This window comes from Hippopotamus amphibius, chromosome 16, assembly GCF_030028045.1.
Source record: "Hippopotamus amphibius kiboko isolate mHipAmp2 chromosome 16, mHipAmp2.hap2, whole genome shotgun sequence".
Lineage (NCBI taxonomy): Eukaryota > Metazoa > Chordata > Mammalia > Artiodactyla > Hippopotamidae > Hippopotamus > Hippopotamus amphibius.
The window spans coordinates 3,338,772-3,354,499 of NC_080201.1; the positions used below are offsets into that span (position 1 = coordinate 3,338,772).

Sequence of the window (15,728 nt, forward strand, 5' to 3'; positions counted from 1 at the left end):
GGGAAAGCGGCGGCGGTGGCGCTTCTTCCCGGACTCTGAGGGGCCGGAGGCGTGGGAGCGTCCGGGGCTGACCGCTCGCGACGCCATGGACGCAGCCGAGGTGGAGTTCCTGGCCGAGAAGGAGCTGGTCACCATCATCCCGAACTTCAGCCTGGACAAGATCTACCTCATCGGGGTGAGCCCCGGCGGGCCTGCGACTGGCGCGGGGCGGGAGGGGGCGGGGCGGCGGGCAGGGCTCCCGCAGGTGAGGGGGGGCGGGGGTGGGGTGGGGGTGGGGCGGGGCTGGCCCGCGCGTGGGCAGTGGAGGCGGGGCCGTGCGGGCCGGAGTGACGGCGTGCGCGTGTGTGTTTGCAGGGCGACCTGGGGCCCTTCAACCCCGGCTTACCGGTGCAGGTGCCTCTGTGGCTGGCGGTCAGCCTGAAGCAGAGACAGAAGTGTCGGCTGCTGCCCCCCGAGTGGATGGACGTGGGTGAGCGCGCGGGGTGCGGCGGGGGAGGGCCGGCCTGCGGGATCCGGGAGAGCGTCCAGCCTCCGCGGCTGGGGTGTGGGCGCCAGTGTCTGGTCAGGTTTCGGTTTGAAGACACTTGCACTAGGTTTACCTTACTTTTAGATTTTTTTTTTATACTGGCGTATCGTCGATGAACAGTGTTGTGGAAGTTTCGGGTGTATATGCATGTATCTGTTCTTTATGGAATTCTTTCCCCGTTTGGGGCGTTACAGAATGTTGAGCAGAGTTCCCTGTGCTCTACTGTAGGCCCTCGTTGATGATCTGTTGTAAATAGAGTAGTGTGTGCAGGTCGGTCCCAAGCTGCCGCTTTATGCCTCCCGCCACCTCTCCCCTGTGCTGACCATAAGCTTCTCTTCCAAGTCTCTGAGTGTGTTTCCGTTCTGTGAGTAAATCCATTTGTATCATTTTTTGATTCTGCGTATAAATGGTATCGTATGGTGTTTGTCTTTCCCTGCCTGACTTACTTCACTTAGCGTGATCATCTCCAGGTTCGTCCATGTTGCTGCACTCCGCGGGCTTTTTTTCATTGCAGGCAGCGGGGCCTGCTCTTCATTGAATTGCACAAGCTTCTGATTGCAGTGACTTCTCTTGTTGAAGAGAGCATGGGCTTTAGGTGCGCGGGTTTGAGTAGTTGTGGCGTGGGCTCAGTAGTTGTGGCTCGTGGGCTCCAGAACTCAGGCTCAGTAGTTGTGGCGCACAGGCTTAGTTGCTTGCCGGGCGTGTGGGATCTTCCAGGACCAAGGGATTGAATGTGTGTCCCCTGCATTGGCAGGTGGATTCTTAACCACTAGGTGTACAGGTATCTTTTCAAATTAAGTTTTATCCTTGTAGATGCCCAGGAGTGTGATTGCTGAATGGTACCCTAATTCTATTTTTAGTTTTCTAAGGAACCTCCACAGTGGCTGCACCAACTTACACTCCCACCAACAGCGTGGGAGGGTTCCCTTTTCTCCATACCCTCTCCAGCATTTATTGTTTGTAGACTTTTTGATGGTGGCCATTCTGACTGCTGTGAAGTGAAATCTCATTGCAGCTTTGATTTGCACTCGTCTAATAAATAGTGATGTTGAGCATCTTATCATTAGTCTGTAGCCGTATGTATGTTTTCTTTGAAGAAAAGTCTGTTGAGGTCTGTCCATTTTTTGATGGGATTGTTTTTGTTGTTTTTTGTTTTTTTTTGTTTTTTGGATATTGAGCTGCATGAGCTCTTTGTAAATTTTGGAGATTAATCTTTTGTCGGTCACATCATTTGCAAATATTTTCTCCCATTCTGTAGATTGTCTTTTTGTTTATGGTTTTCTTTGCTGTGCAAAAGCTTTTGAGTTTAAAGAGGTCCCATTTGTTCATTTTTGTTTTTGTTTTTAATTTTTATTTTATATTGGAGTATAGTTGATTAACAGTGTCATATTAGTTCCAGGTGTACAGCAGAGTGACTCGGTTATACACATACACATCTGTCCTTTTTTTCAAATTCTTTTCTCATCTTGGTTATCACAGGATAGTGAGCAGAGTTCCCTGTGCTATACTGTAGGTCCTTGTTGGGTATCTGGCTTACATATAGTTGTGTGTATATGTCAGTCCCAAACTCCCAATTTATCCCTCCCCTCCACTTTTCCCCTTTGCTAACCATAAATTTGTTCTCCAAGTCTGTGAGTGTGTCTCTGTATTGTAAATAAGTTCATTTGTATAATTTTTTTTTAGATTCCGCTAATAAGCCATATCATATGATATTTGTTTCCTCTGTCTTACTTCACTTACTGTGATAATCTACAGGTCCGTCCATTTGCTGCAAATGCAATTATTTCATACTTTTTAAAAAATCAAAGTGTAAATGCTATACAATGTTGTGCCCGTCTCTGCTGTACAGCAACGTGACTGAGTTATTAAACATATATACATTTTTTGTTGTTGTTGTTTGTTTTGTCTTTTTAAGAACTTTTATTGAAATACAGTTAACATACAATAAACTGCATATATTTAAAGTGTACAATTTGGTATTTTTTTTTCTTATTAGTAATGTATATATGGCAATCCCAGTCTCCCAATTCATTCCCCCCCAACCCTCCCCGCTTTCCCCACTTGGTGTCTATATGTTTGTTCTCTACATCTGTGTCTCTATTTCTGCCTTGCACACAGGTTGATCTGTACCATTTTTCTATAGTCCACATATACGTGTTACTACAATATTTGGTTTTCTCTTTTTGACTCACTTCGCTCTGTATGACAGTCTCTAGGTCCATCCATGTCTCTACAAATGTCCCAGTTTCATTGCTTTTTTACAGCTGAGTAATATTCCATTGTATATATGTACCACATCTTCTTTATCTCTTCATCTGTTGGTAGACATTTAGGTTGCTTCCATGTCCTGGCTATTGTAAATGGTGCTGCCATGAACATTGGAGTGCATGTGTCTTTTTGAATTATGGTGTTCTCTGGGAATATGCCCAGCAGTGGGATTGCTGGGTCATGTGGTAGTTCTATTTTTAGTTTTGCAAGGAACCTCCATACTGTTCTCCATAGTGGCTGTACCAATTTACATTCCCACCAACAGTGCAAGAGTGTTCCCTTTTCTCCACACCCTCTCTAGCATTTACTGTTTGTAGATTTTCTGATGATGCCCATTCTTACCAGTGTGAGGTGATACCTCATTGTGGTTTTGATTTACATTTCTATAATAATTAGTGATGTTGAGCAGCTTTTCACGTGCCTCTTGGCCATCTGTATGTCTTCTTTGGAGAAATGCCTATTTAGGTCTTCTGCCCATTTTTTGATTGGGTTGTTTGTTTTTTTGATATTGAGCTGGATGAACTGTTTATGTATTTTAGAGATTAATCCTTTGTCTGTCGATTCATTTGCAAATATTTTCTCCCATTCTGAGGGTTGTCTTTTCATCTTGCTTATAGTTTCCTTTGCTGTGTAGAAGCTTTGAAGTTTTATTAGGTCCCACTTATTTTTGTTTTTATTTCCATTACTCTAGGAGGTGGATCAAAAAAGATCTTGCTGTGATTTACATTGAAGAGTGTTCTTCCTGTGTTTTCCTCTAGGAGTTTTATAGTGTCTGACCTTACATTTAGGTCTTTAATCAATTTTGAGTTTATTTTTGTGTATGGTGTTAAGGAGTGTTCTAATTTCATTTTTTTACATGTGGCTGTCCAGTTTTCCCAGCACCACTTATTGAAGAGGCTGCCTTTTCTCCATTGTATATCCATTTGTTTATTTTTGCTTTAAGTTGTTTAAAAAATATTATTTTAAAATTTATTTATGTTGGCAGCACTGGGTCTTTGTTGTGACACACAGGATCTTTGCTGCGGCACGCAGGATCTTTGTTGTGGCAGGCTGGATTTTTAGTTGCGGCACTCTGGCTTCTTAGTTGCAGCATGTATACTTCTTAGTTGTGGCCAGCGTGTGGGATCTACTACCCTGACCAGGAATTGATCCTGGCCCCCTGCTTTGGGACCATAGTGTCACCCACTGGACCACCAGGGAAGTGCTTTTTTTTTTCTTTTCTTATTTTTATTTTAGATTTGGGTATAGTTGATTAACCATGTGGTGTCATTTTTAGTTGTACTGAAAAGTGATTTAGTTTTACATGTACATGTATGTGCTCTTGTTCAAATTCTTTTTTCATTTAGGTTAGTAGGGAATGTTGGTCAGAGTTCCCTGTGCTTCCTTGTTGGTTATTTATTTATTTTTGTAATTTCTTTTTTAAAAATTTTATATTATTTTTTATTGTTTGCATTGGGTCTTTCTGTAGTTGCAGAGAGCAGGGCTCCTCTTCATTGCAGTTCACAGGCTTCTCATTGCGGTCGCTTCTCTTGTTGTGGAGCACAGGCTCTAGGTGCACAGGCTTCAGTAGTTGTGGCCCGTGGGCTCACTAGTTGTGGCTCGTGGGCTCTAGAGTGCAGACTCAGTAGTTGTGGTGCATGGGCTTAGTTGCTCCGCGGCATGGGGGATCTTCCCGGCCCAGGGCTTGAACCCATGTCCCCTGCTTTGGCAGGCAGCTTCTTAACCACTATGCCACCAGGGAAGCCCCTGGTTATCTATTTTAAATATAGTAGTGGTTAACAGTAAGTCCCCTACATATGAACCTTCAAGTTTTGAAGTTTCAAAGATGCGAACATGCATTCACAGGTCCAGTCATGTCAATTAGTTCATGTTTCTGGCATACATTGTCACAAGCATGCATCCTCTACAAGTGGTTGTGCTTTTGTGTACTTCACTGTACTGTGTGAGTACAGTAGTACAGTATCTTTATTTATTTATTTTGTATTTATTGGCTATGTTGGGTCTTCATTGCTGCATGCAGGCTTTCTCTAGTTGCGGTGAGCCAGGGCTACTCTTTGTTGCAGTGCGCAGGCTTCTCATTGTGGTGACTTCTCTTGTTGCGGAGCACGGACTCTAGGCACATGGGCTTCAGTAGTTGCAGCACATGGGCTCATTAGTTGTGGATTATGGGCTCTAGAGCACAGGCTCAGTAGTTGTGGCGTGCAGGCTTAGTTGCTTCACGGCGTGTGGGATCTTCCCAGACCAGGAATTGAACTTGTGTCCCTGCATTGGCAGGTGGATTCTTAACCACTGTGCTGCCAGGGAAGCCCCAGTATCTTTATTTCAAGGTCAGGATGTCCAGAAGCAAGCGTAAAAGCAGCTGTGATGTAGCTTGTTCTGCTAAGAACACCAAGCAATAATGATGGAAGCAAAAGTGAAGATAATTTAGAGTGCAGAGAGGCGAAAAGATGGTTGACGTAGCTCATTTTTATAACATGAATCATTCAACCATTGGCGCAGTTCTAAAGAACAAGGACAAGATCATGGAACGTGTGGTGTTTGCTGTGCTGATGATGTTGACGGTAGTATTGAAGAAGCATGGAAACGTGCTGGAGGAGATGGAGAAACTTCTCAGTGTGTGGAGGTAGGGTTAAGTCCCGCTCAGCTCAGGGCTGATTCAAGAGAAAGCTAAAAGCCTTTGTGAAGACTTGAAGAAGAAACACGGCAAAGACTCAGAGGGCACATCTTTTAATGCCAGCCATGGCTGGCTTCATTGGTTCAAGAGTAGAGCCAACCTTCACAACGTAAAAATAAGTGGCGAGGCAGCGAGTGCAGATATGGTAGCTGCCTAGGAATTTCCTGAAATGCTTTGAGAAATTATTGATGAAGGCAGGTATTTACCTGAGCAGATTTTTAATGTGGATGAGACAGGACTGTACTGGAAGAGGATGCCAGACTGAAGTTACATCAGAAAGGAGGAAGAGTTGATGCCAGGTTATAAAGCAACAAAGAACAGGCTGACTCTGATGTTTGGTGGCAGTGCTTCCAGCGATATGAAGCTGAAGCCTCTCTCAGTACATCATTCAGAGAACCCAAGAGCCCTTAAAAACATAGCCAGGGGCTCTCTTCCTGGTGTGTGGGAGAGTAACACCAAAGCCTGGGTTACACAGGCCATTTTCCAGGACTGGTTTTTCCACCACTTTATCCCTTTATCACTTTATTTATAGAGAAATATTGCTCGGAGAAGGACGTCCCATTCAACGTTCTTTTGCTGCTTGACAGTGCTTTGGGCCACCAGCATTTATGGACAACTTTCATCCCAACGCCAAAGTAGTGCGTCTGCCAACAAATACTACATCGCTTATCCAACCTATGGACCAGGGAGTTACAGCAACTTTCCAGAAATATCACTCACGTCACACTTTTTGTCAGGCAGTAAAGGGGAGTGACAAATCAGGAACAACCTTGCAACAGTTTTGGAAGGACTGTAGCATCTACAAGGCCATAAAAGACATTGACTTTGCTTGGCATGAGGTTATGGCCGTCACCATGAATGGAGTTTGGAAGAACCTCTGCCTGCAGTTTACAGTTTTCATGGATTTGAGGTGGATGAGGAGTCAAAAGAGCAACTTAATGACCCTCAGCAAGACACTAGAGCTAAATCTGCAAGAGGACAACTTCACTGAACTCCTTGCTGTGCAACACAAGGAGCTTACTAATGGAGAGCTGATGGAATTGGAGGCCCAGAGAAAGGATGAAGAGGGACAAGAGGAAGAAGTAGTAACTGAAGGACCACAGAGATTCATGATGTAGTGAATGGCAAGGGGATTTTATCTGAGGAGCACTGTTAGTTTTTGAGGCACAGGACCCAAATGTAGAACGGTACACGAAGGTTACAGCAGCTGTTCAGAATGCAATCCAGTGCTACCGTGTCACCTGTGATGAGAAAAAGAGAGCTACTACCCAGATCACTGGATTTCGTTTTTCCAAGAGGGTGGATAGAATTGAATCCAGCAGGGAACCAGCATCTGTGCCGTCATCATCAGGCATGAGTGAAACTGCAGCTGGCCCTCTGTCTCCTATTGCTGACGATCCTTCAGCTCTACCATCTCCCACCCCACCTCCCTCCTCCAGTCAGTAACTCTTGCCTGTTCACTCCATGCCGCCCCTGTATACCAGCTGTTGTACTGCACTAGTGTACTTTTCAAGGTACTGTACAGTAAGAGTAAAAATGTTTTCTTTATTTTTTGTTTGCTTTTTATGTATTATTTGTGTGAAGAGTATTATAAACCTATTACAGTACAGTACTTTAGAGCCGATTGTGTTAGTTGGGCACCTAGGCTAACTTTGTTGTACTTACGAACAAAGTGGACTTAGGAATGCACTTGTGGAATGGAAGTAGAGGGCTTATTGTATATGTCAATTCCAGACGCCCCAGTATATCCCTCTCCTCCACCTTTTTCCTTTGCTAGGCATAAGTTTGTTTTCTAAGTCTGTGCGTCTGTTTCTGTTTTGTAAATAGGCTCATTTGTATATTTTGTTTTAGATTCCACATATAAGCCATGTCACATTTACCTTTCTCTGTGTGGCTTACTTCACTTAATATGATAATCTCCAGGTCCATCTGTGTTGCTGCAAATGGCGTTATATCATTCCTTTTAATGGCTGAGTAATACCATACCAATATAGATGTACCACATCTTTATTCATTCATATGTCGATGGACATTTAGGTTGCTTCCATGCACATTGGGGTGCATGTATGCTTTCGAACCATGGTTTTCTCCAGGTTTATGCTTGGGAGTGGGATTGCTGAATTGTATGGTAGTTCTATTTTTAGTTTTCTGAGGAACCTCCATACTGTTCTCCATAGTGGGTGCACCAATTTACATTCCCACCAACAGTGTAGGGTTCCCTTTTCTCCCCACCCTTATTGTTTTACACTTGTTGATGGGGCCCTGCTGCCTGGTGTGAGGTGATATCTCTTTGTAGTTTTGATTTGCATTTCTCTAAAAATTAGCAGTGTTGAGCATCTTCTCATGTACCTGTAGCCATCTGTATGTTTTCTTTGGAGAAAAGTCTGTTTAGGTCTCCTATCTATTTTCTGATGGGGTGGTTTGTTTTTTTTTCATATTAGCTTGCATGAGTTGTTTGTAAATTTTGGAGATTGATCCCTGTCGGTCGCATTGTTTGCAAATATTTTCTCCCATTTGGTGGGTTGTCTTGTTTTGTTTATAGTTTCCTTTGCTTGCAGAAGCCTCTGAGTTTAATGAGGTCCCATTTGTTTATTTTTGTTTTAATGTTTATTTTATATCGGAGTGTAGTTGATTAACAATGTTATCTTACTGATTCAGTTATAAGTGTACATGTCTTTCGTCTTTTTCAAGTTCTTTTCCCATTTAGGCTATTACAGGATAATGAGCAGAATTCCCTGGGTTATACTGTAGGTCCTTGTTGGTTATCTGTTTGCATATAGTGTTGGTTGAGCATAGTATATTCCTAGTAACGCTGCTTACAATAGCTGAGACGTGGAAGAAACCTAAATGTGCATCTTCATAAAGAAGATGTGGTACATATATACAATGAAATACTGCTAAGCCTTAAAAAAAATGAAATAATGCTGTTTGCAGCAATGTGGATGCAAGTAGAGAGTATCATACTAAGTGAAGTAAGTCAGAAAGAGAAAGTAAGTCAGAAAGAGAAAGACTGTATGATACCACATACATGTGAAATCTAAAATATGGCACAAACGAACCTATTTACAAAACAAACAAACTCACAAACAAAGAGATCAGACTTGTGGTTGCCAAGGAAGAGGGGTGGAGGGGGAGAGGCATGGACCGGAAGTTTTGGGTTGGTAGATGGAAACTGTTACATTTAGAGCATATAAAAACAAGGGGACTTCCTAGGTGGTGCAGTGGTAAAGAATCTGCCTGCCAATGCAGGGGACACGGGTTCGAGCCCTGCCCTGGGAAGATTCCACATGCCGTGGAGCAGCTAAGCCCGTGCGCCACAACTATTGAGCCTGTGCTCTAGAGCCCGTGAGCCACAACTACTGAGCGCATGTGCCACAACTATTGAAGCCCACACGCCTAGGGCCCGTGCTCCACAACAAGAGAAGCCACTACAATGAGGAGCCTGCGCACCACAACGAAGAGTAGCCCCCGCTTGCAGCAACTAGAGAAAGCCTGTGTGCAGCAACGAAGACCCAATGCAGCCGATAAATAAATAAATAAATAAATAAATAAATAAATAAATAAATAAATAAATAAAAACCACAAGGGCCTCCAGTTTAGCACTGGGAACTATATCCAGCCTCCTGGGATAAACCATAATGGGAAAGAATATACAAAAAGAATGTATATATGTGAATAACTGAGTCACTCTGCTGTATAGCAGAGATGTGCACAACATTGTACATCATCTATACTTTGATTAAAAATAAATGAAATAATTCCATTTGCAGCAACATGGAAGGACCTAGAGATTATCATACTAAGTGAAGTAAGCCAGACACAGAAAGACAAATATCATATCGCTTATATGGGGAATTTTTAAAAAAACGATACAAATGAACTTATTTACAATGTAGAAACACACAGACTCAGAAAACAAATGTATGGTTAGCAAAGGGGAAAAATGGAGGAGAGGGGTAAATTAGGAGTTTGCGATTGACACACACACACACTATGTATATTGGTGGTTGTTTCGTTTTGTTTATGGTTTCCTTTGCTGTGCAAAACCTTTTGAGTTTAATTAGGTCCCATTTGTTTATTTTTGTTTTAATTTTTATTTTATATTGGAGTTTGATTAATACTCTTGTGTTAGTTCCAGGTGTACAGCAAAGTGATTCAGTTATACATGTACATGTATCTACTCTTTTCCAAATTCTTTTCCCATTTAGGTTATTACAGAATAGTGAGCAGAGTTCCATGTGCTATACAGTAGGTCCTTGTTGGGTATCTGTTTTAAATATAGTAGTGTGTATATGTTAATCACAAACTCCCAATTTATTCCTCCCCTCCACTTTTCCCCTTTGCTAACCATACGTTTGTTTTCAAAGTCTGTGAGTCTGTTTCTATTTTGTAAATAGTTCCATTTGTATATTTTGTTTTAGATTCTGCATATAAGCCATATCATATGATATTTGCCTTTCTTTGTGTGGCTTACTTCACTGAGTATGATAACCTCCAGGTTCATCCATGTCACTGCAAATGGTATTTTATTGTTTTGAATGGCTGAGTGGTGCTCCAGTGTATATGTACCACATCTTCTTTATCCATTAATCGTTCGATGAATGTTTAGGTTGCTTCCATGTCTTGGCTATTGTAAGCAGAGCTTCAATGAACATTGGGGTGCATGTACGCTTTCGAACCATGGTTTTCTCCAGATATATGACCAGGCATGGGACTGCTGGATCTAGCTCTATTTTTAGTTTTTTAAGGAATGTCCATACTATTCTCCACAGTGGCTGCACCAATTTACATTCCCACCAACAGTGTAGGAGGCTTCTCTTTTCTCCACATCCTCTCCAACATTTATTGTTTGTAGATTTTTTGATGATGGCCATTCTGACTGGTGTGAGGTGATATCTCATTGTAGTTTTGATTTGCATTTCTCTAATAATTAGTGAAGTCGTGCATCTTTTAATATGCCTCTGGCCATCTGTATGTCTTCTTTGGAGAAAAGTTACTAAGGTCTTCTGCCCTTTTTTTTTTATTGGATTGTTTGTTTTTTTGGTATTGAACTTCATGAGTTCTTTGTAAATTTTGGAGATTTATCTTTTGTCAGTAACATTGTTTGCAAATATTTTCTCCCATTCTGTGGGTTATCATTATTTTGTTTATGGTTTCCTTTGCTTGCAGAAGCTTTTGAGTTTAATGAAGTCTCAATTGTTTATTTTTGTTTTTATTTCCATTACTCTAGGAGACAGATCAAAACAGATATTACTGCAATTTATGTCAGTGTTCTGCCTGTGTTTCTAAGAGTTTTATAGTATCTCTGTCTTACATTTAGGTCTTTAATTGTTTTTGAATTTATTTTTGTGTATGATGTTAGACAGTGTTCTAGTTTCAATCTTTTACATGTAGCTGTCCAGTTTTCCCAGCACCATTTATTCAAGTGACTGTCTTTTCTCCATTGCCTCCTTAGTCATAGTTTAATTGGCCATAAGTTCGTGGGTTTGTTTCTGAGCTTTCTATCCTATTCCTTTGATCTATATTTTGTGTGTGTGCCTGTGCCATACTGTTTTGATTATTGTAATTTTGTAGTGTACTCTGAAGTCAGGGAGCCTGATTCCTCACCCTCCATTTTCTCTTGTCAGGATTCCTTTGGTTATTCCACATCTTTTTTGTTTTCATACACATTTAAAAATTTTTTGTTCTAGTTCTGTGAAGGATGCCACTGTTAATTTGATAAGGATTGCATTGCTTCCTTGGATTGCTTTGGGTAGTATAGTGATTTTGACAACATTGATTATTCCAGTAGAAGAGCATGGTATATCTTTCCATCTGTTTGTATCATCTTTGATTTCTTTCATTACTGTCTTTTTAAAAAAATTTATTTGTTGGCTGCATTGGGTCTTCATTGATGCGCATGGGCTTCTTATTGTGATGGCCTTCTTTTTTTGTGGCGCACTGGCTCTAGGCGTCAGGCTTCAGTAGTTGTGATGTGTGGACTCAATAGTTGTGGTTCGCAGGCTCTAGAGTGTAGGCTCAGTAGTTGTGGTGCACGGGCTTAGTTGCTCTGCGGCATGTGGGATCTTCCTGGACCAGGGCTCAAACCCATGTCTCCTGCATTGGCAGGTGGATTTTAAACCACTGTGCCACCAGGGAAGCCCTCATTAGTGTCTTAAAGTTTTCAGAGTACAGGTCATGCACCTCCTTAGGTAGGTTTATTCCTAGGTATTTATTCTTTTGGTGCAATGGTAAATGGGATTGTTTCTTTAATTTCTGTTTCTGATCTTCTGTTGTTACTGTATAGAAATGCAGCAGATGTCTGTGTATGTATTTTGTATCCTGCTACTTTGCAGAATTCATTTATCAGCTCTAGTAGTTTTCTGGTAGCACTTTTAGAACTTTAGGATTTTGTTTGTATAGTATCCTGTTATCTTCAAACAGTGACCGTTTTACTTTTCCAATTTGGATTCCATTTATTTCTTTTTATTTTCTGATTGCCATGACTAGGACCTGCAAAACTATGTTGAATAAAAGTGGAGAGAGTGGACATCCTTGTCTTGTTCTTGATCTTATATGAAATTCTTTCAGGTTTTCACCACTGTGATGTTACCTGTAAGTTTGTCATGTATGGCCTGTATTATGTTGAGGTAGGTTCTCTCTGCCCACTTTCTGGAGAGTTTTTATTAAAAATTGGTGTTGAATTTTGTCAAAAGCCTTTTCTGCATCTATTGAGATGATCTTGTGGTTTTTATTCTTCAGTTTGTTAATGTGGTGTATCACACTAATTGATTTGCAGATATTGAAAAATTCTTCCATCATTGGGATAAATCCCACGTGATTGTGGTGTGTGATCCTTTTAGTGTATTGTTCAGTTCAGTTTGCTAGTATTTTGTTGAGGATTTTAACTTCTGTTCATCAGTGATATTGGCCTGTAATTTTCTTTTTTCGTAGTATCTTTGTCTGGTTTTGATATTATAGTGATGGTGGCCTTATAGAATGAGTTAGGGAGTGTTCCCTCCTTTGCAGTTTTTGGGAATAGTTTCAGAAGGGTAGATGTTAACTCTTCTCTAAATGTTTGCTAGAATTTGGCTGCAAAGCCATCAGGTCCTGAACTTTTGTTTGTTGGGAGTTTTTTTATCAGTTTCATTTTCAGTACTTGTGATTGGTCTGTTCATATTTTCTGTTTCTTCCTGGTTCAGTCTTGGAAGGTTGTACCTTTCTAAGAATTTGTCCATTTCTTCTAGGTTTTGCATTTTATTGGCATATAGTTGTATGTAGTAGTCTCTTGTGATCCTTTGTATTTGTGTCATTTCCATTGTAACTTCTCCTGTTTAATGTGTAATTTTATTTATTTGAGCCCTTTCCCTTTTTTTCTTGATGTGTCTGGCTAAAGGTTTATGAGTTTTCTGTATCCTTTCAAAGAACCAGCTTTTGGTTTCATTCATATTTTATATTGTTTTCTTTGTCTTTATTTCATTTATTGTTGCTCTGATATTTATGATTTCTTTCCTTGTACTATCTTTGGGTTTTGTTTGTTCTTTCTCTAGTTGCTTTAGATCTAAGGTTAGGTTGTTTATTTGAGATTTTTCTTGTTTCCTGAGGTAGGATTGTATTGCTATAAACTTCCCTCTTAGAATTGCTTTGCTGTATCCTGTAGATTTTGGATGGTCGTGATTTTGTTTTCATTTGTCTATAGGTATTTTTTAAATTTCTTCTTTGATTTCTTAAATGATCCATTGGTTCTTTAGTAGCATACTGTTTAGCCTCCACGTATTTGTTTTTTACAGTTTTTTTCTTTTAGTTGATTCTAATCTCATAGCATTGTGGTTGGAAAAGATGCTTGATATGATTTCAGTTTTCTTAAATTTACTGAGGCTCACTTTGTGGCCCAGCATGTGATCAGTCCTGGGGAGTGTTCCATGTGCACTTGAGAAGAATGTGTATTCTGCTGCTTTAGGATGGAATGCTCGATAAATATCAGTTAAGTCCCTGTGGTCTAATGTGTCATTTTGAGGCTTGTGTTTCCTTGTTGATCTTCTGTCCATTGATGAAAGTGGGGTGTTAAATTCCCCCACTATTATTGTGTTACTGTCAGTTTCTCCTTTTTTGGATGTTAGCATTTGCCTTATATATTGAGGTGCTCCTGTGTTGGGTGCATATACATTTATAATTGTTATATCTTTTTCTTGGATTGATCCCTTGATGATTGTGTAGTGTCTTTTGTCTTTTGTAACAGTCTTTATTTTAAAGTCTATTTTGTCTGATATGAGTATTGCTACTCCAGCTTTCTTTTGATTTCCATTTGCATGGAATACCTTTTTCCATCTCTTCATTTTCATTCTGTATGTGTCTCTAGATCTGAAGTGGGTCTGTTGTAGACAGCATATATGGATCTTGTTTTTGTATCTATTCACCTTGTGTATGTCTTTTGGTTGGAGCATTTAATCCATTTACATTTAAGGTAATTATCGATATGCATGTTTTTATTGCCATTGTGTTCATTGTTTTGGATTTATTTTTGAAGGTCTTCTTTCTTCCCTTCCTCTTTTGTTCTCTTGTGATTTGATGTCTATCTTTTGTGTTGTGTGTGGATTGCTTTTTCTTCTCTCTGTGTGTATCTATTGTAGATTTTTGGTTTGGGGGTCCCATGAGGTTTTGATATAGCAGTCTGTATGTGTACAAGATTGTTTTAAGTTGCTGGTCTCTTAATTTCAAATGTGTTTCCAATATCCTGCATTTACACTCTCCTCTTCTCATGATTCCTTGGTTCAAATCATATTTGTATGTGGTTAATTTCCTACCTTTACTCTGTATTTACCTTTACTGGTGAGTTTTTGCATTGTAATTTTCTTTTTTTATAGTTGTGGCCTTTTCTTTTCTGCCTAGAGAAGTTACTTTAGTGTTTGTTGCAAAGCTACTCTGGTGGTGCCAAATTCTCTTAGCTTTTGCTTATCTGTAGAGCTTTTTTTTTCTCCATTGAATGTGAATGAGAGCCTTGCCAGGTAGAGTATTTTTGGTTGTAGTTTCTTCCCTTTCATCACTTTGAATATATCCTACCACTCACTTCTGGCCTGCAGAGTTTCTGCTGAAAAATCAGCTGATAATTTTATGGTATTCCCTTGTACGTTATTTGTTGCTTTCCCCTTGTTTTTAATTTTTGTCAATTTGATTACCTTGCGTCTCAGCGTGTTCCTTCTTGGGTTTATCCTGCCTGGAATTCTCTGTCCTTCCTGGACTTGGGTAACTGTTTCCTTTCCCATGTCAGGGAAGATTTTAGCCATTATCTATTCAGATATTTTCTCAAGTCCTTTCTCTCTTTCTTCTCCTTGGACCCCTATAATGCAAGTGTTGGTGCATTTAATGTTGTCCCAGCCATCTCTTAGACTGTCCTCGTTTCTTTTCATTCTTTTTCCTTTTCCTCCACAGCAGTGATTTCCAGCATTCTGTCTTGCAGCTCACTTGTCCATTCTTCTGTTGCACTTATTCTGCTACTGATTCCTTAGTGTATTTTTATTTTAGTTATTGTATTGTTCATCTCTGTGTGTTCTTTAGTTTCTCTAGGTCTTTGTTAAACATTTCTTATAACTTCTCGATCTGTGCCTCAATTCTTCTTCCAAGATCTTGGATCATCTTTACTATCATTACTCTGAATTCTTTTTTGGGTAGATTTCCTATCACCACTTCACTTAGTTGTTCTTCTGGGGTTTTTTCTTGTTCCTTTTTCTGGGACATATTCCTCTGCCATCTCATTCTGTCTGACTTTCAGTGATTGCGGTTTCCATTCTGCAGGCTGCAGGATTGTAGTTCTTCTTGCTTCTCCTGTCTGCCCCCTGGTGGATGAGGCTGGTTTAAGAGGCTTGTGCAGGCTTCCTGGTGGGAGGGACTGGTGCCTGCCCACTGGGTGGAGCTGGGTCCTTGTCCATCTCTCTGGTGGGCAAGGCCGTGTCAAGGGGCGTGTTTAGCAGCCAGCTGTGGGCTGAGGAAGACTTTAGGCAGCCTCTCTGCTGATGGTTGGGGCTGTGTTCCCACCCTGTTGGTTGTTTGACCTGAGGCATCCCAGCACTGGAGCCTGCAGGCTGTTGGTTGGGGCCAGTTCTTGGTGGGAAAATGGCAGCCTCCAGGAGTGCTCATGTCCCCAGAATTACTGCCCCAGTGTCTTTGTCCCCACAGTGAGCCACAGCTGCCCCCTGCCTCCACAGGAGACCCTCCAGTACCAGCGGGTAGTTCTGGTCCAGGCTCTTGTAAGGTCACTGCTTTTCCCCTTGGCTCCTAGTGCAC

General features: G+C 41.0%; 1 protein-coding gene across 1 annotated transcript in view; it reads left to right on the plus strand.

Annotated features, from left to right (window-relative positions):
• Positions 1-15,728, plus strand: part of GINS2 (GINS complex subunit 2) — a 24,917-nt gene continuing 9,189 nt past the window's right edge. Inside the window, exons 1-2 of the mRNA XM_057710688.1 lie at positions 1-175; positions 355-469. Coding sequence (XP_057566671.1) covers positions 86-175; positions 355-469 — 205 coding nt within the window. The 5' untranslated portion in view covers positions 1-85. The remainder of the gene's footprint in view (positions 176-354; positions 470-15,728) is intronic.